The following is a 22,241-nucleotide window of genomic DNA, read 5'->3' as shown; positions in this document are numbered from 1 at the left end:
ATACAGAGAAACAGGTCACAAATGGCAGAAATGGAGGAAAGCAAATGACTGGATATAGAGTTCAAGGCCACGTTTATAAGGTTTTTCAAGAATTTTATGGAAACCGCCGGTAAATTTAATGAGTCCCTCAATAAGTATAGTGAGACCATGGAGGACATGAAAAAGGACCAACTAGAAATTAAGCATACACTGACTGAAATAAAGAATAATTTACAGAGATCCAACAGCAGATAAGAGGATCCCAAGAATCAAGTCAAAGATTTGAAATACAAAGAAACGAAATTCACTGTCCTTTCTCAGATACTAGGTATGACCTCATTTTCTACTCTGGCAATTTAAGTTTTCAACCATCTCTTGTTCCCATATGTTTAAAATCCATTCAAAACAGCAGCACTGACTATGAATTCACTGTAGAAGAAAAGACCAGGGAAACCAAAGGAACCCACATGTTTTAGTTTTCAAATATTCAAAAAAACATGAGTAGGCAGATATGTTGATTAGACTTCACTGACTACTTAAATTTATTTATTTTTCCATATCTTTTCTATTTAAATGTATTTTCCTTTTTTAAAGGTATGTTTCAATAAATGCATTTTCATTTTATGGTAATATAACTTCATTAAGAATAGTTTAGAAAAATATCATCACTACCTCTTCCAAAACTAATTCTGTTAATACTCTGCAATTATCTCTTCCCACTGATTCTCTCATCTTCCCTTCCCCTGAGGGGAAATTTTGAGGCACTTCTAATGTAGTATTCTGATTTCCCCTTATACAAACCATAAACATTTTCAGATTGCTACAAGTTTTCCTAAATATTCTTTTAAGTGACTATATAATATTTACAAGTCACTTTATTATAACCCAGGGTATTTGATAAAGGATTTGAGATGGATCCATAATTATTCCCTTATAATTGGATAGGTGGGTCATTTCTAAAATTTTACTTCAAATGACATTGCGACAGTTTTATACACAAAACTTAATCTATATTTTGGGTTGTTTAATTGTGATTGATTCCAAAAGTAAAGATTATTCTATTAGAGAGGACAGTAAGTTTATCAAATTACTTTCTAGAGTATTTATAACAATTTGCAAAGTGAAGAGCAATGTATGAGAGTGTCAGTTTAACTGTGTACTTAACTATGTTTTTTTAAGAAAAAGGGCAGGAGAGAGAGGGCTAACCGCAGAGGTCAATAGTGCTGTGTTGTTAACAGAATTCAGTCAAATATAATTCTTAGCCAACTACCTTGATCAAAGCATGTAACTATGTACCCAATTAATAGTTTGCTAAACCCCATCTTTTTTTCTTACCTACGATCTAATACATAATTTCCTCCCTTTATACTTTCCTTAACCACCAAGCCACACATTTGCCAAGAGTATGTACTTATTGGTGAGTCTGTCTATATTTTGTATGTACTTCACTGTAACGAGTACATACATATTATTTCTATATGCTATTTTTAACCTATGTTCTTGCACAGTTGCATTTGTGAGATGATAAGTGTGGTTGTTATTTTATTGTAAAAGCATCTGTGAATATAAAAAAGTGAGGTTAGGAAGGGAAACAAGCTAATTTGATAGGTGCTAATGATTATGTGTGTGTGGGTGTGCATGCACACGTGTATATGTTTACTTATTATTCTTTATTTGCCTACTGGAGTCCTCATTTTTCTTTTAGCAATATACTATGATATAAAGATATTCATTATACTCACTTCCCAATCAGTTTCTCCTTTTTTTAAATGTCAAATCTGTTTTTGTGTATGTGCTTGCCTCCTTTGTCTTTAAGGCTAAGAGAAGGCTCTCATCCAGACCACTAGTTTCCCAAACCATGAGCATTGAAAAAGAGATGACATGGCCTTCTGAGGAGTGGCCTAAAGCAAAGCTGAGTCTTCATTCATAATTCTAGAGTTAGCCTGACTACAAGGACAGGAGTGGAGTGGAGGAGGTGCCAGTTCATTCCCAGGTTGCAGCTGGAAGTCCAAATTACCCATCCTTCCTAATCAGCAAGGAAAACCAGCATTGGCAAGAGCTACACACTGGAGTGTCGATGAGACCCCAAGTGGGCTAGCCTGTATATCCTGTATGTCCAGTAGGTCCTTTCAGCCAACAGATTCGACAGGCCCAGATTCTCTAGAATGGCTGCTTACTGTAAGGCACCTGGCTGCATCTCAGTGCCATTACACAAACTCTGAGGGATGCTAGAATGCCACACCATACCAGTGAAAACTGGCAGGTCTTTGTCGTTAATTTCAATACATACACTTAAATAGAGAAGCTGAAGAATTTGGGTGTTAACATTAGCCACAAATAAAGGGAATGTCTGAAACAATGAAGGTCCAACACACCTGATTTCGTAGAGGCTGTTGTGATGGCCGATCCCTGTGTGTGTGGCTTTCTCGAGTTATTGCAGATGCACCAGAATCTACATGAACTGACCCTACTGGAGTAGGCTGGAAAAATATAACACAAAGTCAAATGGAGAAAACAGGTCCAACTTAATGCCTCTGCAAAGGTCTGCATCATTCAAATTCTACTAGAATAGTAGTAATTATTATTTTCAGCCACCAAGGGCAATTTCAAGGTCTTCTTGTCTTCTCTGTTTGCTTATCTGCAAAAGGGATGCAGCTTGGTCCTCAATACTTCATTGGAGAGTAGTAGCTTACCTTTGAAAATAAAAAAACATCCTGCGGTGATGTCTGTTAACATGCTCTTGTGCCCTGTGACCCCTGGCCAGAAGAGCAAATTCAAAAGTGCCCTATGGTGCTAGGTTACAACCCTAGAAGTCAAGCACCTTAACATCTTATGTAGCACCAGCTTCCGTATCATTCAAATGAAAATTCTTCTTAAAAACTGGCTTAATGCCGCGGCCAGTTTGTTTCAGTGGATAGAGCATCAGCCTGCAGACTGAAGGGACCCGGGCTTGATTCCGGTCAAGGGCACATGCCGGGTTGTGGGCTTGAACCCCAGTAGGGGGCATGCAGGAGGCAGCTGATCAATGATTCTCTCTCATCATTCTCTCTCCCTTCCTCTCCGAAATCAATAAAAATATATATTTTTTAAAAAATTGGCTTAACTTCTGGTGTCTTATGACATACTGGTCAGAACCTTAAAAACATATAAGGGAGTAACTCCTACTTCCTAACTCTAGTAAGAGCAATCTATGGCATCATCCTGAAAATGTTGGTAAATGTAAAGTTTACAGTCAAAGGAATGTTTCCCCCTATAGATTTAAGCAGAAAGTCTGGCAAGGAAAGGGATGAGGTAGTGCTGGTCTGAGGTGAGGAGGTAGATAAAGAGGATACTCACAATAGGCCTCCCGACCCAATCGTAGGCGTAGTCAAAGGTGTAACCTTTCCTTTCAAAGAGGTCTGTGAAGAGGGTCCGTAAATACTCATAGTCAGGTTTTTCAAAGAAGTCTAATCGCCTGACATATCGCAGGTAGGTTGCCATCTCCTCTGTTAAGAAAGAGGTGAAAGGCCATGCTCATTAACCGAATGCTTCGCATGGGCAGAAGCTCTGGGCCAAGCAAGGAATATTGTACAGACTATTTGACACGGTGTTTTCTTTATGGACCAAATGAAAGTGACATAACCTATCTTGAGCTAAATAACAATAAAAGGAACTAAGTTTTTTCCGGGGGAGCACCTTTAACTAGAGATCCCAAGTCATAATCTTCACCTACTTGAAAGCCTTATTCACATTCGCTGGAGTGTCCTTTTAGCATCTCACCTGGAAAGTTTTCACAGAGTGCTTCAATGGGAGTATTCCTTTTGGTGTCACCAATTTTTTGATATCTTTCTTTTAATGTATCAGCCTGCAGAGAGTAAAGAAAGTTATTTGGAAAGAGGTCTAGTATGTTTGGGAACAGAATGGTTGTTTCACTCAAATTGGCAGGATTTATTAGGTATTTTTCTTAATTATTTTTCTGACATTAATAAGAAATGTAGTACAGATGATGTATTTAAATATGTGTTCTAGAACATTTACTTGAAAATATATTTAGTAGTCTCAGATAAACACCATCAATGAGGCAAGTGGCCAGAATAAGATAAAAATACCATGTAGCAATATTTTCAGAATTGCAGAAGCTTAGTAATCTTCCAGGGCCACTGGGGATCAAAAGTGATTCAGCCTTACCATGGCTGGAGTGGCTCAGCTGGTTGGAATGTCATCCCACACACCAAAAGGTGATGGATTCGGTTCCTGGTCAGAGCACATGACCAGATTGTGGGTTCAATCCATGTGCAGAAAACAGCCAGTAGATGTTTCTCTCTCTCCCTCTTCCTCTCTCTGGAATTTATTTATCTTTTAAATATATTTTATTGATATTTTTTACAGAGAGGAAGGGAGAGGGATAGAGAGTTAGAAACATCAATCAGCTGCCTCCTGCACACTCCCTACTGGGGTTGTGCCTGCAACAAGGTACATGCCCTTGACCGGAATCGAACCTGGGACCCTTGAGTCCGCAGGCTGACGCTCTATCCACTGAGCCAAACCAGTTAGGGCTGGAATCAATTTTTAAAAAAATGATTTAGCTCTATGATAAGATTAAAAATACTCCTAAAACCAAGTGGGGACAGGTAGGTAAATGGCTCTATATCATACTTACTGGAAAAAAAAAAAACAAGAAATAGAAAACAATGTGTTTCTACGGTGAGGTTCCAGAGGGAAAAAATGTTATCTATGATATAGGCATGGCTAACAGATAGGTTTGATATATGTCAGTGGCTCAAAGCAGACAAGTCTGGTTTGCTCAGGACTATACACAGGGCTCCTGGAGCTTGGACCGATAATGTGGTCTCAAGGCAGTCTCTTGAGGGTCTACCTAGCCTGCTGTACCCAGCTTTAAGCAGTAATGTTCTAAAGTAAATTGGAAAAATTTTAGATCTATAACTATCACTAAACTATCACGGGCTGTGAGAAAGTTTCAAGAAGCAATTAATAAAATACATACTAGCATATGAATGCATTGTTTGGCTACATAATGAGCAAAAAGGATGTGAAACTATTTGACAACTGTCAATATTAATGAGAAGATATATATGACTAGAAGACCATGGAGGAGATGTTAGAGGAAGTTAAGGGAAAAGAAATATCTTCCCGAGGGAAGTAGAAACCTTACTTTTCAGGACCATGTTCTAGGACACAGCAAAACCAACCATTCTGCCCCCTTGGGGTGGTGAAGTAGCCAAAGCTACTGATTATGTTTCTTTCCATACTAACACATTGATATAACTTTTTAAAATATATTTTTTAATGATTTCAGAGGCAGGGAAAGGCAGAGAGAGAAGTATCAATGATGAGAGAGAATCATCAATCGGCAGCCTCCTGCATGCCCCCTACTGGTGATCGAGCCTGCAACCCAGGCATGTGCCCTTGACAGGAATCGAACTTGGGACCCTTCAGTCTGCAGGCCAATGCTCTATCCACTGAGCCAATGTTGATATAATTTACAGCTCAAAAATATATCTCACATTTAACTAACTAATGGGATTTAGCATGGGTACAGCCGTGGGCAAACTACGGCCCTCGGGCCGCGGCCCGTTTGAAATGAATAAAACTAAAAAAAAAAAAAAAAAAGACCGCCCCCTTTTATGTAATGATGTTTACTTTGAATTTATATTAGTTCACACAAACACTCCATCCATGCTTTTGTTCCGGCCTCCGGTCCAGTCTAAGAACCCATTGTGGCCCTCGAGTCAAAAAGTTTGCCCACCCCTGGGTTAGAAGCTTAACATTGTCTTGTCTACAGCCAAAGGCATAGTCATTATAATGGTTATATTTATAATCAACTAGAGGCCCGATGCATGAAATTCATGCAAGAGTAGGCCTTCCTTCTCCTAGCTGCTGGCACCAGCTTCCCTCTGGCACCCGGGACCCAGGCTTCCCTCGCAGCCCCTGCTTCATCTGGAAGGTCGTTCGGAAGGACATTCGGTCTGATTAGCATATTACGTTTTTATTATTATAGATAATTAACTCTAATAGAAATGTACTGTATTGACACCTACCAAAAGAAGGCTATTTAAACTACATGGTTCACAAGGAATGACTATTGTCTGCATAGGCATTTATTCAATAAAACACTTGAACAGCAACATTAAACCTGGATTTTTGTTTTCGTTTAGGTGAGCACTCAACTTATACAGGATGAACAAATACTTCCAGCTCCCCTTAGGGGCACACCCAGCCCTGCTGGCCTTGCTGGTAAAATGTGTAGCAGCTGCTGTCACCAATTTGTTCCAGAAATTCCCCAACACATTGGGAACACTCATCTTGCTACATAATGGTAGTGGAGGAGGCATACTGACAGAGAGGAAAGCAGCACTGCCAAGGCTGGGAGGGAACAAGGGAAGAGATTATGGAAAATCCAAAAACAAGGAAGAAGGATTCAGATGGGGAAGAAGACAAATGGGAGCAAAACAGAGCTTCCAAAGCCCAGGTGAGCATTTACAACACAGACTGATGTAACCTGTCCTTGCTTCTCATCTCTCTAGCCAATCATCCCCTTTGTGCTTCCTGCAGACATCAAATCAGTAACCCTTTCATTACCAACTGAGTACTGAAACAAAGTCCTCCACTGAACACTTTCAAGGATACCTTGAGTCCTTGCCAGGGCAGGCTGCCTCGAAGGAAATACATGAACATATGGCCCAGAGCTTCCAAATCGTCCCTCCGGCTTTGCTCTAAAAGGAAAGACAGATCACACATTACATTTATAGTTAATAAAGCAGAAAGGCCCTCAAAACCAAGCAGTCCGTTCAGTAACTCTTCTGCTCTGGAAAGTCTCGCTTATTAATTCTTTATCTAAATCAGGGATAGTATTTTAGATCAAGACAGAAAAACAATGTGTGCTCCTCTACCTAAAAGTATTAAGAGAAAAGAGCAAATCCTAAACTAAAATCAAGTCCAAATTACTAAACAGTGAGTAACCACCCCTCATTCAATGCTGTCAGCTTCCTGAAAGTAAGATATCTTAAATGAAACGTTATTTTCAGTGTATGGGCTATAATTATCCTTGGTTACCATGAGAGAAGGTGAGCAGCAGACTAGCAGCTGAAGCTGTTGAAACCATTCATTTTGGGTAGGCCTGTGAAGACACAAGCTGCAGAATGCCTAGCATACATGGCTAGTGATTTCTGTCATAAAAATTAATATCAAATTTTAACTTCATACAATAGAACATCAATGTATAATCTCTCAGCTCCATTCTATTTGTACTATGTTCTATAACTATCTTAAGAGAAATTTAAAACTGATTACTAAGGTGCCCTGTATGGCACCTTATAGGATCCCTGCATTCTGGGAGCATATATATAAGACAAATTGCTGGTTTTTTCTTTCTTTTAACTGTAATGATTAAAATGGTAAAGAACTGCAGAATAGTTAATAAAAAATTATAACTTCATCTCAGAAAACATCCTATACCACCTTTGGATGTCAGACTGAATTTAAGTAGTATACACCTCCATTTCTAATTTGCCAATTATGGTTCAACTCAGACATTTTATGTGTTTATTTTTCAGAATCAAGTTTAGGGCTTTATAAAAAAAAATTACAGAAGCAAGACTAAAGGGCTACTTTAAATTTGACTGTGCTTTCACTGTGCAGAAAGTAAAACCCAGGAGTCAGGGAGGCTGGGAAAGCTATTCAACTAACTCAAAACACCACAGCACAACCTGTTTAAATGCTGCCACCAATCATGGGAAATTTGCATGAAAAAGAGTGAATAGTATTCCTTAAAACAGAAAAACAAAGAAAAGGAAACTTTCTAATTTTTACTGTTTGAAGGAGGCTTTAGGAAAGGGGGTCACTAATGGGAAGGAGGTTTTTGGAAAGGTGGACACTAAAGGCACCCTGATAAGATATAAAAATAACATAAAATTGAGTACATCAATTGAAATGATCTTAAAAAGAATAAAATAAACCAGGAGCTTTTGTCTACTCGGCTTGCCTGAAGTTTGCAATAAACTTTATTCACAATTGAAAACAAAAAGCCATTACACAAAAGCAGAGTTTGTTAACAGAACTTAAAGATAAAACAAATTAAAAAAAGAAGAGGCAGGTTCAATCGAGGCCTCCCAGGAATCAGGGCAGATAGAGAAATCACACCCTGCAGTTTCTCACACTACATCACACCTACTCATCAGCTCTCCATTTTTACATTCACTTCCTGTAACAAGAGGCCCCTTGGTAATAAAAGATTCACTGGATAAATGGCTGCACTTTAGTTAGTTGACCACAAGAGGGCGAAACTCTCCACATTTTCAATACTGATCAGCCCTACAGAAAAAGACTTTCTTTTCACAGCAAAGACCATTCATTATAAAAATGAGATAAAAATAAATAAATAAACATTAAGCCCATTGGAATAAGTAATTTTCAAAAACTGAGAACCATGAAAAATAGCTGTGGAATATGGGATAATAGGAAAAACAATAGTTCTGAGTCAAGTCATCTAGCTCTTGACCCATCCTTTCCATTTATTTAATCCATGTGAAATTCAGCATGATCAAGTCATCTACTTTGGGCCTAAATTTCCTCATTTGAAAATAAAGTGGTTGCCGTAGTCAGTGGTCGGCAAACTGTGGGCTCGCGAGCCACATGCGGCTCTTTGGCCCCTTGAGTGTGGCTCTTCCACAAAATACCACGTGCGGACAAGCACGTACTAACAAATAGGGCTGAATGAACTGAGCACCAAGAAGTGTGGGCTCTAATCTCCTCTGCTGATAAAGTGCTAATTCAGTGGTTGGCAAACTGTGGCTCGCGATCCACATGCGGCTCTTTGGCCCCCTGAGGGTGGCTCTTCCACAAAAGACCAACTTCTGCGCATGGGCCACGAAATTTCAATCGCACTGTACGTGCACGCCCGCACTCGGTATTTTGTGGAAGAGCCACACTCAGGGGCCAAAGAGCCGCATGTGGCTCGCGAGCCGCAGTTTGTTGACCACGGAGGTAATCTGAAAAGTCATTTTCCAGCTCTAAAATAACCTATGATAATTTAAGCCATTAGGACCTTTCAAGAAAAAAGTGAAAACCAGAGCCATGCTTTATTTCCCTATTTCTTTGAACATTCTATATTCAAGTCAGTATTCTCACACGCCCTTATTTATTCATGCAAGATATTTTCATTTTAAAGAAGAAAGATTTCAATGCCAGTGAGACCAGTAGGACATAAAATGTTTCCACACAATAAAGGCTTGCTTTCAACCAATCAGAAAGATGAGTCTAGTTTACATGCATCACATCCCTGATTTTAGGTCAAATACATTTTGTTGTAGGAAAGGGGCTGGATTACCCAATGTTCTCACCCTAACTTCAATGATTAAAGACTACTTAAAGGCTGCCTTAACCAGGGCTTAATCAGTGGGGAACGTGGCTAATCTCATGTGGCAAGATCTGGTTTAGGAAGCATCTTTCCTCACAAAATTATTGGCAATTCTCTCCAAGTCATTTGGAAATACACTTCCCTTTTTCTTCATTACAACATAAAGGATGCTACACATTTAAAAATTTATGTGTTTATTTATCAGAATCAAGTTTAGGGCTTTATCATTCATGATTTCAACTTAAGTTATATCACACTACATTATAATGTCATTTTTACTCTTTGCTAATACTAATAGGACAGAGTTCCTGGAGACCCTGGTCAGAGTTTAAAGGGCATTTGATAACCTTCTATATGTATTCTCTGTGGTACTGTAAGGATAAAATATGGTGACAGGTTGAATTGGACCTATGAAAAACTGTGGAACTAGGAAGTCAAAGTTTGGAGATAAACTCTAAGTTCCAATAGAAATGGCTACACCAAGAATGAAGAAAGCTAGTCTGACAAAAGTGGGTGCTTAAAACATTTTGTTGAATAAAGAAGTGGTAATTACCATTACAGAGTCTTTACTACTATCAGACACTATGTTAAACACTTTGTATGCATTTTCTCACACAAACCTATAATATAAAGTTTATCATACCCATTTCATAGATTAAGATAACTGAAGCTGAGGGAGGAAGGTTACTGGACCAAAATCATAGTTTTAAATGAAAAAGCCAAGATTTGTATCCATTTTTCTTAACCTTATACAAATATAACACATACCCACTCCTCCCCTTGTCTGTACTTGCCTTTCCTGACAAGAATAATAAAGGCAGAACACAAATTGCTGAGCCCAGGAAGCACACACTGGAACAATAATTTCCAGTCTCAGTAAAACCAAGCAATTATGACTTTACTATTTACAACACAGTCTGTCTCCTTGTAAAAAGGAAGAAGGAAATATTGAGCACTATGCAAGAGACCTGTGTTACATATATTACCCATTCAATCTTCAAAGCATCCTTGTGAAATATTAGTCTTATTTTACAGATAAGTTTCAGGGAGATTAAGAAAATTATCCAAAGTGACACTGATAATAAGTAGCAGAGATTCTAGTCTAATTTTAAAGTATTACATTTAGTTAAATGAGGATTTCCATGTGGTTACTGAAAAAATTCTGACAGCATTCATGATTTCAACTAAAGTTGTATCACACTACTTTGTAATGTCATTTTAATCTTTGCTAATACTAATTCACTATCTGAATACCTGTACAGTTTATAAGGCAACTTTGTAGCTATTTATCTTAGTCTTTAAAATACATATTAGTGAAAAAAATACTTATTAGTGTACCACAGTTCATTAATATTTAAACACCTGATATAATTAGCTATGTCTATGGTTATGAAACTTGATAACATTCCATTTATATGTTTACTCTCTAGTGTGGTGATTTCCAAACATTTTTTTTTTCAATCACTGTGGAACTTGTCTCCAAACAGAATCTTCCATGAAAGAACAATATATAAAACATATAAAAAGGAAAGCTTTTCTGGAGAAGCTGGCGAGGCCCAGGACCCTGCTGAGTTGGCTTCCACTGTTCTTTTTTTTTTTTAATATATTTTATTGATTTTTTACAGAGAAGAAGGGATAGAGATAGAGAGTCAGAAACATCGATGAGAGAGAAACATCGATCAGCCGCCTCCTGCACATCCCCCACCAGGGATGTGCCTGCAACCCAGGTACATGACCTTGACCGGAATCGAACCTGGGACCTTTCAGTCCGCAGGCCGACGCTCTATCCACTGAGCCAAACCGGTTTCGGTGGCTTCCACTGTTCTTTCAGCTTCTCTCACAAAAATTCTCCTCTGGACCATTTCTTCTCACAAATAAGGCCTTTTGCCTTGATTAGAGCATTATGAAATATTTGTGCAAACTATCATGTATAAAGTGTAAGATTCATGGAAAAGCAAATATATTTTCACTGAATAAGACATAACCTCTTCCTTAAAGAAGTATTCATGGAATTATGCACAGTGAACACAAGACTAATTCATGTTTTAGTGAAGCACTCTTCCCCAAAGCAGATGTCATATACAAGGTCATCCCTACCAAACTCATCACTAAACTTATTCCAATACTACCACCTTAATACAGTAAGTCTATTACCCACACTGCTGAAAAATTAAACATTTGGAAACATAGCAAGGTTGACCCTGGACACGGGGTTAAGGATGCCGGTTGCTTGCAGTCAAAAATCTATATATGCGGGGGGAGGATGGGGGTTAAATGGGGGGGGATGAGGACACATTTGTAATACCTTAACTAATAAAGAATTTTTTAGCGGAATCCGGTTTGGCTCAGTGGATAGAGCGTCGGCTTGCGGACTGAAGGGTCCCAGGTTCGATTTCGGTCAAGGGCATGTACCTGGGTTGCGGGCACATCCCCAGTAGGAGATGTGCAGGAGGCAGCTGATCGATGTTTCTCTCTCATCGATGTTTCAAACTTTCTATATCTCTCACTTCCTCTCTGTAAAAAATCAATAAAATATATTAAAAAAAATCTATATATAACTTTTGACTCCCCAAAAACCTAACTACTAATAACTTACTGTTGACTAGAAGTTTTACCAGTAACATAGTTAATTAACACATATGTATGTTATTTGTATTATATGTTATATCCTTACAATGAAGTAAGCTATAGCAAAGAAATTAAGAAAATTAGAAAGAAAATACATTTACAGTGTTCATAGAAAAAAAACCATATAAGTGGATCTGTGAAGTCAAACCCATGTTTTTCAAGGGCCAACTGTATAAAGAATTAAAATCCTTAAGCTGTCCAACAGGATACTCAGGAAATTCATTAACTTACCATCGTAAGTTCTCAAGTATAAAAATCCACTTACCATGCGAAGCAATAAGAATCACAAGTTGTAATGCACAATGGGGACAAAGTATTATTAGAATAAAAAGTTGTTTTAAAAAGCTGCCCTGTTCACGGAGCAGGAAATAAACACACCTTTGCCAAGATGCGTGTTGATAGACATATATCTTGCAGTTCCAGTTAAACTTTTGTGTTCCCTATAAGGTATATGTTTTTTGGTTTCAGCGTCTATGTATTCCTTAGCCAGTCCAAAGTCTATAATGTGTATAACATGCTCTTTCTTATTGCCTTGCCGGCCAATCAGGAAGTTCTCTGGCTTGACATCTCGATAAATGAGATTCTTTGAGTGCACATATTCCATTCGAGAAAGCTGAAAGAGAAAAAACAATGATGTAAATACTCTAAACAAGACTACTGAAAAAATACATGAAAACATTTGCTTTATCAGCCAAGATTTTACTTACTGAAATGAAAATAAAACTAATTTCTTCTTCACCACCCAGAGTCACTTCACTCTTATCCGCCAGAAAATATTTTCTGATACTAATATTCACATAACAAATATCCAGATAAAAGAGTGGGGTAAGCCTTATAATGTTACAATTTGCAAATGGTAAATGGAATTAAGTGTTTTTATGCTATTTCAGAAAGTAAGCATTTGAGAAGCAAGAAGTATCTCTGCAGAGACAGTGCATCAAACTACGTTGGCAGCCTTTGAAGACAGTGCCACTGCCACATTCACATCCTGCCCACACCTTCCTCTCAGCTGAACAGGATTCCCCAGTTCAGCTCTCTCAGTTGTGGAACTAAGGCAAGTGAGGCCCAGAGAAGTTAATGCTGGGCTGATATCACAGAGCTAATTAGTAGCAAAGGTAAAGGTATGATTTATATATGAAAGTAAAATTATCCTAAAATAATAATCATAAAAGTATTTCAAATTTCATTAAGTTCATTTCTAGCTACAAAGCTTTTCTACTTACTTAATACAGAAAGGGAAGCATGGACATTTGAATTTTGGGTTCAAAATATAAAGTCAATTTTCCAACATTTCCAAGTTTTTGCTGTAAAGTGGAGGAGACCATTACCACCTTAGTCCAATAAAGATGCATTTGCATCCTCCTCTGAGGGGCTGACAGACTTCTCAAAGGAACTATCTTAACTGCTCAAACTGGTAATGGTGTGTAATTTGGTAGGAGCTGAGAGAGCTGCCTCCTTAGCTATGTCATTCTGTGAGAAGTGAAGGCCAGAGAACTAAGGCAGGTTCTTGGTCACACAATTTTGGAATCTTAATAGGGCAGTGGATTACATCTCCAAGCTCTTCTTGGATGCAACAGTAAGGGGAGAGGGGAGGACATGACAAAACCTTACAGTCGTGTTTAAACCTATAAATAAAACATCTGAGAAATTATTTGCATTTGTACAACTTCACCTAATCACCCTCTTTCTTTCTAACCTAAATTATATGCTTCCACTTCAGATAAGGGCAGGGCTCAGTTCCAAAGTGCAAATTCTTAAAACAGATCAAAGAGCAGATGCAGCCTGACTTTTCTGGGTTAGTCCTTTTTGCCCCGGAATGCACTATCAAGCCTGTGAGTGCACATTCACTAGATGCCACTACATCTGGTCAATCACCAAAAGGGACAAAAGGATGTGTTGGGGGGTGGGGCTGACTAACCGTTTGCAGAATAGCAATGTCAACTTACCAACTGAATGGCTATCATTAACACAGTCTTCAAAGTAAAAGTTCGGTCACAGAGGTCAAACAAGTCCTCCAAGCTAGGGCCGAGGAGCTCCAGCACCATGGCATTGTATTTCCCACACGGTCCAAAGTAATATACCTGTGGGAGACCTTCACCTGAAAGCAGAGGGGAAGTGGGTGCAGAATGGAGAATACAAAAACCAAAATATGACAGCTGTATCAGCACTGAGTTATAAAGAAAGTACAACTTGTGAGGTTTCCATTTTCTTTCATAATCCCTACTGGAGAACTAAACTGAGCACAACAGGCGACAAAGGGAACTAATAAAGCAGTGGTTCTCAACCTGTGGGTCACAACCCCTTTGGCGGTCGAACGATCCTTTCACAGGGGTTGCCTAAGACCATCCTGCATATCAGATATTTACATTACGATTCATAACAGTAGCAACATTACAGTTATGAAGTAGCTATGAAAATAATTTTATGGTTGGGTCACAGCAAGAGGAGCTGTATTTAAAGGGCCAGAAGGTTGAGAATCACTGTAATAAAGGGTGGGAACAGCTAAGTCATTGCACAATTAAGTTCAAATAAGCAGTTATTTAATACCAGAGTGCAAATGGCCTATCTACTGCTATATAAGACCGAGAAGAGTTCCTGATCCATTACTTGATCACAGTGTAAACTATTCTTCCCCAAGGGTGCCCAAAAGTGTACTATCATAATAGGTTCAAAAATGGCTTGCTCAAAAGCCAGACTAACAGACCCTGCTGCATTAGTTGGTTTAATTTGCATTTCCTATGCCTACTGCCAAAGCCACATGTGAAGCTGTTTACAATTGTTTCCTCAAGGACAAATCAAATCAAACTGAAGTGGTGAGGTCACAGAGGGTACAGCCTGGCCCTCTTCTCACAGGGAGGCTCTGTAGTTTCCTGTTTTCTATTAGTTGGAGCAAAGTCAACAGACAAGCTTTGGTTACTGATAAGTAATTATAAAAGGAAAAGGGGGGAAAATACAAGGCCAGGTTTTCCCCAGATTTAAAATTCATAGCCATACGAAGCCAAAATCTAGACTTTCTTACCTAAGTGGCAACTTGATAAGAAAGTGTATTGTAAATGTGAGGTATACAGTGAATATGTGTTAGATAGCACCATGTGAACAGTGATTATGAATGAGGCCCAGATCATTTTAAAAATCTGGTCTCACAGAGCACAAACATTTCCATCTTACACATTTATGTATACCATAGCCTACAGTTGCATATGATGCAGATTACTGCTTGTTTTTGCCTACAAATACCTTTATGAAAGAGACCCCCTTAGAGATCCTTTACCCATTCAGTCTGCAACACAGAAGAGGCCTTCACCAGAACCTAACTAACCATGTTGGCACCCTGATCTTGGACTTCCAAGTTCTGGAACTGTGAGAAATAAATTTCTGTGTTTATAAGCCATCCAGTATGTGTGGTATTTTGACATAACAGCCCAAATGAACTAATACAATATTTACTACTTAAAGTTTTAACCTACTGTGTCCATCATTCTCTCCAGGATAGGTCTTATATATCTGGAGTTAGCTATAATATATATGTTAAACTATTTAATGTACTGCATCAGTCTACCTTGTTCCATCTAAATACTAAACAATGAGTGTTTTCATAAATTCATTCCTACCTCAAATCATCTAATATAGTATATTCTGCTCCTGCTAGTTCCATAAATGTCCACTGAATTGTCTTTGTGCTTGTTTTGATTCTTCCTATCTCCAAAAGGAAACAGAATTTAATTTGAAAGTCTTTTTCCCCTGTTGTTTTGAAGAACTCATTCTTTCGTTTATTTAAAATATACAAAACCTAACAGCTGTTCCCAACGAGTCCTGCCGAGAAAGCCAAAACAGAACTCTATCACGGGGACGTATTGCTTTTATTAACCAAATACATGGTAGAGGGTAGTTTGGGGTTATTTTAAAATATATTTTTATTGGTTTTAGAGTAAAAGGAAGAGAGAGGGAGAGAGAAACATCAAATCGCTGCCTCCCCTATGCACCTTGACCAGGGATCAAGCCTACAACCTGGGTATGTGCCTGACTGGGAATCAAACCAGCAACCTTTCGGTGCATGGATGATGCTCAACCAAATGAGCCACACCAGCCAGGGCAGCCACACCAGCCAGAGATCTTTTAAATTTATATTCTGAATAATAGTTTTTGATGTCACTAAAATTTGGTTTTCCTAATATTTAAGTATTATATTCTTGAAAAACATGCTGTAGCAGATCTGTTAGTCACCTGCCCAACATCTACTCTCTTCTTTCTTAATAACAGAATTCCTAATTATAGTGAATAACAACCTTCCCAGTTATACATATCTTTCCAGCCTCCCTTGATAATAGGAATGACAGGTGAGATGGAAGCAGAAATTGTTGAATGAGGTGGTTCTAGAAAAGCTCTTTCAAGGAAGATGACTCAAGTTGGAGCCATGCCCCTTCGATGATGGCTGAAGCTCCAGAAGCCATCTAGAACTATCAGACACTTTAAGGATATAAGTTAGTGCCAAGAGTGGATGAAACAGCCCTGGCTGGGTGGCTCAGTTGGTTGGAGTGTCATTCCATACACCAAAAGGTTGTGGGTTCTATCCCCGGTCTGGGCATATACGGGAGGCAACTGGTCAATGTTTCTCTCTCACATCATTGTGTCTGTCTCTCTCTCCCCTTTCCTATCTCTAAAATAAAATAAAAAATAAATAAAAGAACCTGAGCTCCTGATGGCTATGAAGTAACCATACCAATGGTGGACTTCCCTTCCCTCTGGAATTTTTTTAAAAATCCTCACCCGAGGGTATTTTTTTCCATTGATCTTTGGAGAGTGGAAAAGAAGGAGAGAGGGAGAGAGGGGGGAAAAGGAGAGGGAGAGCAGGAAAGGAGGAGGAACACTGATGTGAGCGAGACACATCAACTTGTTGCCTCCAATACTCACCCTGACCGGGGCCAGGGATTGACCAGGAATTGAACCTGCAACCCATTGGTCCGAGGACCGACATTCTAACCACTGAGCAAAACCAGCAGGGCTCTCTGGACTTTTTTAATCCAAAAGAAAAATCAATCTCTATACCTTGACTGGCCTATTACTGATTGGGTTTTTTTATAGCCAAATTTACTCATAATTAATAAGTATATTATTCCTTTAGTTGGTTAAACTGTGTATCTGGGCACAATATCCTCCTTCTGAAGTAAGCTAAAAGTCAGGCCTGCTTAAAAATATAATACTGACATAATTTCTTAGACTTCCTGCTTAAGGATTAGTTTAAACAGGACAAATGATCACCTTGTTCCTGATAATCGTTAGTACGAAATCTAGGCATCTCTTGTCAGAAAGTTACATGTTTACAAAGAAGTCACAAAAGCATTCTGAGTGATGACTATAATTTCTAACTATACGTTATATTACCCATTACTCCTGCCTAGTAACTTCAAAACTGTGAGAACTTCCTGCTGGCTGCATTACTGTTCCTTTTATTAAATACTCTGAGACTTCACAATACCCTGGCAGGCTTTGGGATGCTCAAGACAATTTCTAGATTACTGAGTGGCTTTGAAGCTTTCTCAAAGAAGAACTAGGCTCAAGAAGCTAGTGCAGAAAGAGTTCAAGTCAGTCTTGGACCTAGTATTTGGTTCTGCTACCAACTCTGTAAAGAGGAAAGGTTTAGAATGGTTCCCTTTTACGTCCAAAATTCTGACTATAGCTACTTTCTAAGTTCCTCTTTGTAAAGCCATAGAACCAGTATGAATGAGAGTTGCTTACATGTTATATAGAATAGGTGTGGTATAAATTCAAATATAAGCTGGTAGTGTTACTCAACTGGAAGTGTGGCTATTAGAAACGTCTCTAAAACTTTAAAAAACAGATGCTTTTACTTCATTTCAAACCTACTAAAATAGAATTCTAGTAGTGGATGTAAGCATAGCACCAAAGGTGATTCTGAAGTGTAAGCTCAGCTGGAAAACACTGTATATACAGGGTAAAAATAAAGGGCATTGTTTTGTTTTATGACTAATATATTATGAGGACTCAGAAAACACTAATTGAACTTCTCTTTCAGAAGTTCTTTCACATCAGAACAATTAGACTCAGTACCTTTTGAAGGGAATCATTTTGAAGCCATTTAAAAGATTTATTTGGAGTTTCTTAGATTACAGAAAATGTGCTGCTGAGTATAGAAGACTTTTTGGGAGCGGTAGCTGTAATTTATTAGAACTACTTGTACAGAAGAACACCCACGCAAGTTCCATTCTACACCTAGTTTCTTGCATGACTCCCCATAAAGTGGCCAGTGCTGGTGGTGAAACACAATATAGGCCCACTAAGAGAATTTGTCTGCCCCCAGCTGGTGTGGCTCAGTGGTTGAACATTGACCAGGAGATCCTGGTTCAATTCCCAGTCAGGGCACATACCTGGTTGGGGCTTGATCCCCAGTAGGAGGCATGCAGGAGGCAGCCGACCAATGATTCTCTCCCATCATTGATGTTTCTCTTTCTCCCTCTCCCATCCCCTATAAAATCAATAAAAACATATTTTAAGAAACAAACAAAAAAACCACAAAAAATAAAAGAAAGTCTGTCTCTTGGGCCAGAGATTACGGCACAGTAATTATTATCACCGGGGTTGCATTTAAATGAGAAATCTTGTATTTTACATTTTATTCTTCTTTTGCAGTCACCTCTAATTCATTGCTTAAGAAATTTTTAATTAATTAGCATTATGCTATGAAATCCTTTAATAAGACTGGGTGTGAAGGCAAAGGCTTAAATGCAACACAAACTATACAACTACACATGGGGTAAACAAGGTGCTTCCTGCAAATAATTATGAAGAAATAAAAATGAAGTGAACAGAGGTAGACAGGTGGGTATGCACTGAATTCTTCAATTCATTTGAAGAAACCAAATTAGTTTTATAATCTCTCATCTGTTCTGGAAATAAACCACTAATAAGTTCTCCCTTCTAAATGAAAGAAGTAAATTCTGAATTTTCCCATTTTGAAGGATTTACAATAGATTTAATTGTACTTTCTGTAGGCACAGATTAAATCTCTTATAAACCCAAAATTCAAGGATATATCCCACGTTATCTTGTATATTTTCACAGGGTACTATAAAACACCCTTTCCCTGCATCAATAACATAAATCCTGCTGGACATATGACTCCCACACATATTAAGTTGAATAAAATAGGAAGGTGTACAATACTACAGCTAATTTTCAGCCATAAATTGGGGTGAAACAGACCAAATCAAGGATAATGGCTTCTTTATCACCCAATCTGTTACCTAAAAAGATTCCATAATGCATTATGAACAGTAACTACTCTAAGTAGAGATATTTTTAAATGCACATCAGGCTGAGAACTGAAATAGAACTACCTTAAAGCTTTTGGTAATTTGATCACATTACTGCCTAATAATTAGCCTTTCATCTTTTTGAAAAACTAAATTACCTAGCTGTGAAGCAATTTCAAAGTCCCATACCTATATTAATATCTGGATGTAAAAAAAATAACTTCTACATTAAAATTCTATGAAAAAAATAAGCATATCTTGGTGATAACTGTCTTCGAAAGTCAGGGCTGGAGAAAACCTTTAAGGGCATAATGACCTTGGCAATTCCTTTCTTTTGTTTATAGTTGTTTTTTTAATTTTTAAAGACAATAGAATAGTTTTTCTCCAAAATTAAACTATCCTTGGTCCCATCAATGGCAGTGGCTTCCTGCGCAACTATTGAATGTTCTTTAGTGTTTGAGAGAATCAGGGAATTACTAATACATGGGGAATTATCATCAATAATATTAAACAAATCTACTTAACAAGAAAATAGAAAGAATAGGCAGATAAACAGAATGATATCCCATAGGAAAAACTGAAAAGGGAAAAATGAAAGCAAAGCCTTTAAAACTCAGGAAATAACTCCATAAAAACAATGCATTATTACAAAGATATGAGACAATACACATGCTTCTCTTTTAAGGACAGAATCCCTCTGATTTTTCTGACTCTGAAAAATGCCTCTACGATATGAATCAGTTCAAAATGCTGGTTTAATAAGAAGAAAAGCTAGAACCAGAATTAAAAAATCAGGATTACTTTGTGTGTCCTATAATGAAAGATGTTCTACAATCATTTTGTTCACAGGCCTCTTGGGAACTTGAATATCACTAGACATATGCTGCTAATATGAGCTCAAATTTGCACTGGGAGTTGGGGTAGGGAAGGCAAGGAAAGGCAAGAGCAGTTAGCCACAGAAATTGAGCTTTTACCATTTACCTATTAAACACACACACACACACACACACACACACACACACACACACACACACACACCAAGGCCTTGAACCTCAAAGCACGTTCAAAGTTTTATTTATCCAAATGAGTCAGGAAAGAAAGCCCAAGCTAGAAGATGGGTTTTTTCTGTAGTAGACTGCATCTAAGATAAAAACTGTTTGACAGGTATGTTGTGTACTGGGGTGTGTGGAATTCTTTCTCTTTCCAAAAAAAGACTAAGTCAGCTCAGAACTGGTAAATTTAAAGGATAATAACCCAGTCTCTGAAAATTTTCCACCTTCTTTAGCACTGCAGTTCCTGTGATTTAAGTTATGAAGACAGAATTTTAAACACTAAGAGATGCTGAACTTAACACACATCTTAAGAATAACTAAAAAGCCAAGAAAGTTCTAACAAGCATTTAGAAGCAATGAGAAGGGGAAAAAATTACTCAAAGTACAGTGACTCCCTTCCTCATAGTCCTACTTCATTCCCATTACACTTTCTTTGTCCATGTGGCTGTATTCCCTACAACTCAAAGGCTGTCTGAAGGTAGTGACAATTACATCTGTATGTCAATGCCTAGCACTAGTCCAAGCATATGGTAGATAAGGGTAGAAGTACTAAGCAAGTAAATACAACTCAATGAAATGCCACCTGAGTTTTCTATTTGGACTGCACAATACTTGCCTCAAAATGCTAAAATACACATATATACAGAGAAAAACGAATCAGATTTAAAATGTGCACGGAACGCTACCACAATTGATATTTCTGAGTAGCTCTTGTTTGAATTCCATGAGAATGATTTTTTCAGAGTTATAGTTCTACATCGACTTTCTTCTGTGTGTTTTCTTTCATGATGGTTGTATGTGATAACTGGTTTCATCTTGCCATTCTGCCATATATAGGTGAACTATGCAGAATTATTCATTTTAATTAACAGCAGCAAAACCTACACACAAACAAATATAAATGTGTTCCCCTCTCTCAAAAAACTACCTTGTCCATAGGAGATAGATACTGTGAGATGTTACATGATCTTTCCTAGGTAATAGGGTTGCCTAAGTAAACATAATCAATCTCTCAACTGCAGGTTAACTGCTCTCTTCTTTACACTAAGCCGCCCACATTCTCTGCCTCTGTTATTCCCTTTCATTCATGTGATTTCCAAAGTTATTCTCCATGCTCTCTACCCCATCTCTTCCAAACCACAAGCCTTTTGGTTAATATTTTTACTTTTTCTAGAAATTCTCTTGTCACTCTTCTAGGATTATAAATCTGCTCCTGTTACACAGGCAGTTTAATCTGTCCTGTTCACCTCTTGGTTCCCATGATTTTTGTATCAGATCCAAGAATACTATCTTTTGGGAGAAACAAAGATGGCGGCATAGGTAAACACCGGAAATTGCTGCCTCCCACAACAAATTCAAAAATACAACTAAAAGACAAAATGGACATCATCCAGAACCACAGGAAGGCTGGCTCAGTGGAAATTCTACTTAGAAGGAAAGAGAAAAGCACACTGAGACTCAGAGGAGGTGCGGAAGTGCAGAGGTACGGAGGCGCATGCGGCAAGGGCTGGCAACTGAGGACGCGGCTGTCTTTTTCAATCGGGAGGGAGTCACAAGCCCCTGACTGCTCTGAACTCTAGTTCCAGGTGAGTCTCTGGGGACCCAGACTCATACAGGGAGAAACTGGACTGTCTGGCAGCGGGCAGAACTCGAGGGCGGCTTCCTCTCAGAGGTGCTTGCAGCGATTACTAGGAGACTGAGACACCCAGTGACTCTTAGGGCAGGGCTGAGGAGCAGCCATAGCTGTTTGTTCCACCCTGTTGATTCCCTGAGACCCCGCCCTACCCAAGCTGTGCACAGAGACTTTTGCATATGAATAATGTGGCCCTTTGCAATCTAAAATTACCTAACAAACTGCAGATGGGTCAGAGAGACCCAGAACATCCAAAAGAAGGCCCAAGGCCCCACAGCAGCTTGCATTGCTTCACTGCTGGGCATCATCTGGGCACCTCCACA

General features: G+C 38.5%; 1 protein-coding gene across 5 annotated transcripts in view; it reads right to left on the bottom strand.

The window, feature by feature from the left end:
* CSNK1G1 (casein kinase 1 gamma 1) overlaps nucleotides 1–22,241 on the bottom strand; it is a 160,209-nt gene that overhangs the window by 30,514 nt on the left and 107,454 nt on the right. For 4 of the 5 annotated variants that reach the window (XM_006770784.1, XM_006770781.2, XM_006770782.2 and 1 more), the window contains exons 5-10: nucleotides 13,909–14,060; nucleotides 12,341–12,575; nucleotides 6,607–6,692; nucleotides 3,739–3,823; nucleotides 3,316–3,464; nucleotides 2,355–2,459 (exon numbers count right to left, since the gene is read on the bottom strand). In XM_006770784.1, the coding sequence (XP_006770847.1) occupies nucleotides 2,355–2,459; nucleotides 3,316–3,464; nucleotides 3,739–3,823; nucleotides 6,607–6,692; nucleotides 12,341–12,575; nucleotides 13,909–14,060 (812 nt within the window). The remainder of the gene's footprint in view (nucleotides 1–2,354; nucleotides 2,460–3,315; nucleotides 3,465–3,738; nucleotides 3,824–6,606; nucleotides 6,693–12,340; nucleotides 12,576–13,908; nucleotides 14,061–22,241) is intronic. The other variant, XM_015568521.1, reaches the window with a different exon arrangement.

Source organism: Myotis davidii, unplaced genomic scaffold (genome assembly GCF_000327345.1).
Source record: "Myotis davidii unplaced genomic scaffold, ASM32734v1 scaffold461, whole genome shotgun sequence".
Lineage (NCBI taxonomy): Eukaryota > Metazoa > Chordata > Mammalia > Chiroptera > Vespertilionidae > Myotis > Myotis davidii.
This window is presented reverse-complemented; position numbering and strand designations above follow the sequence as displayed.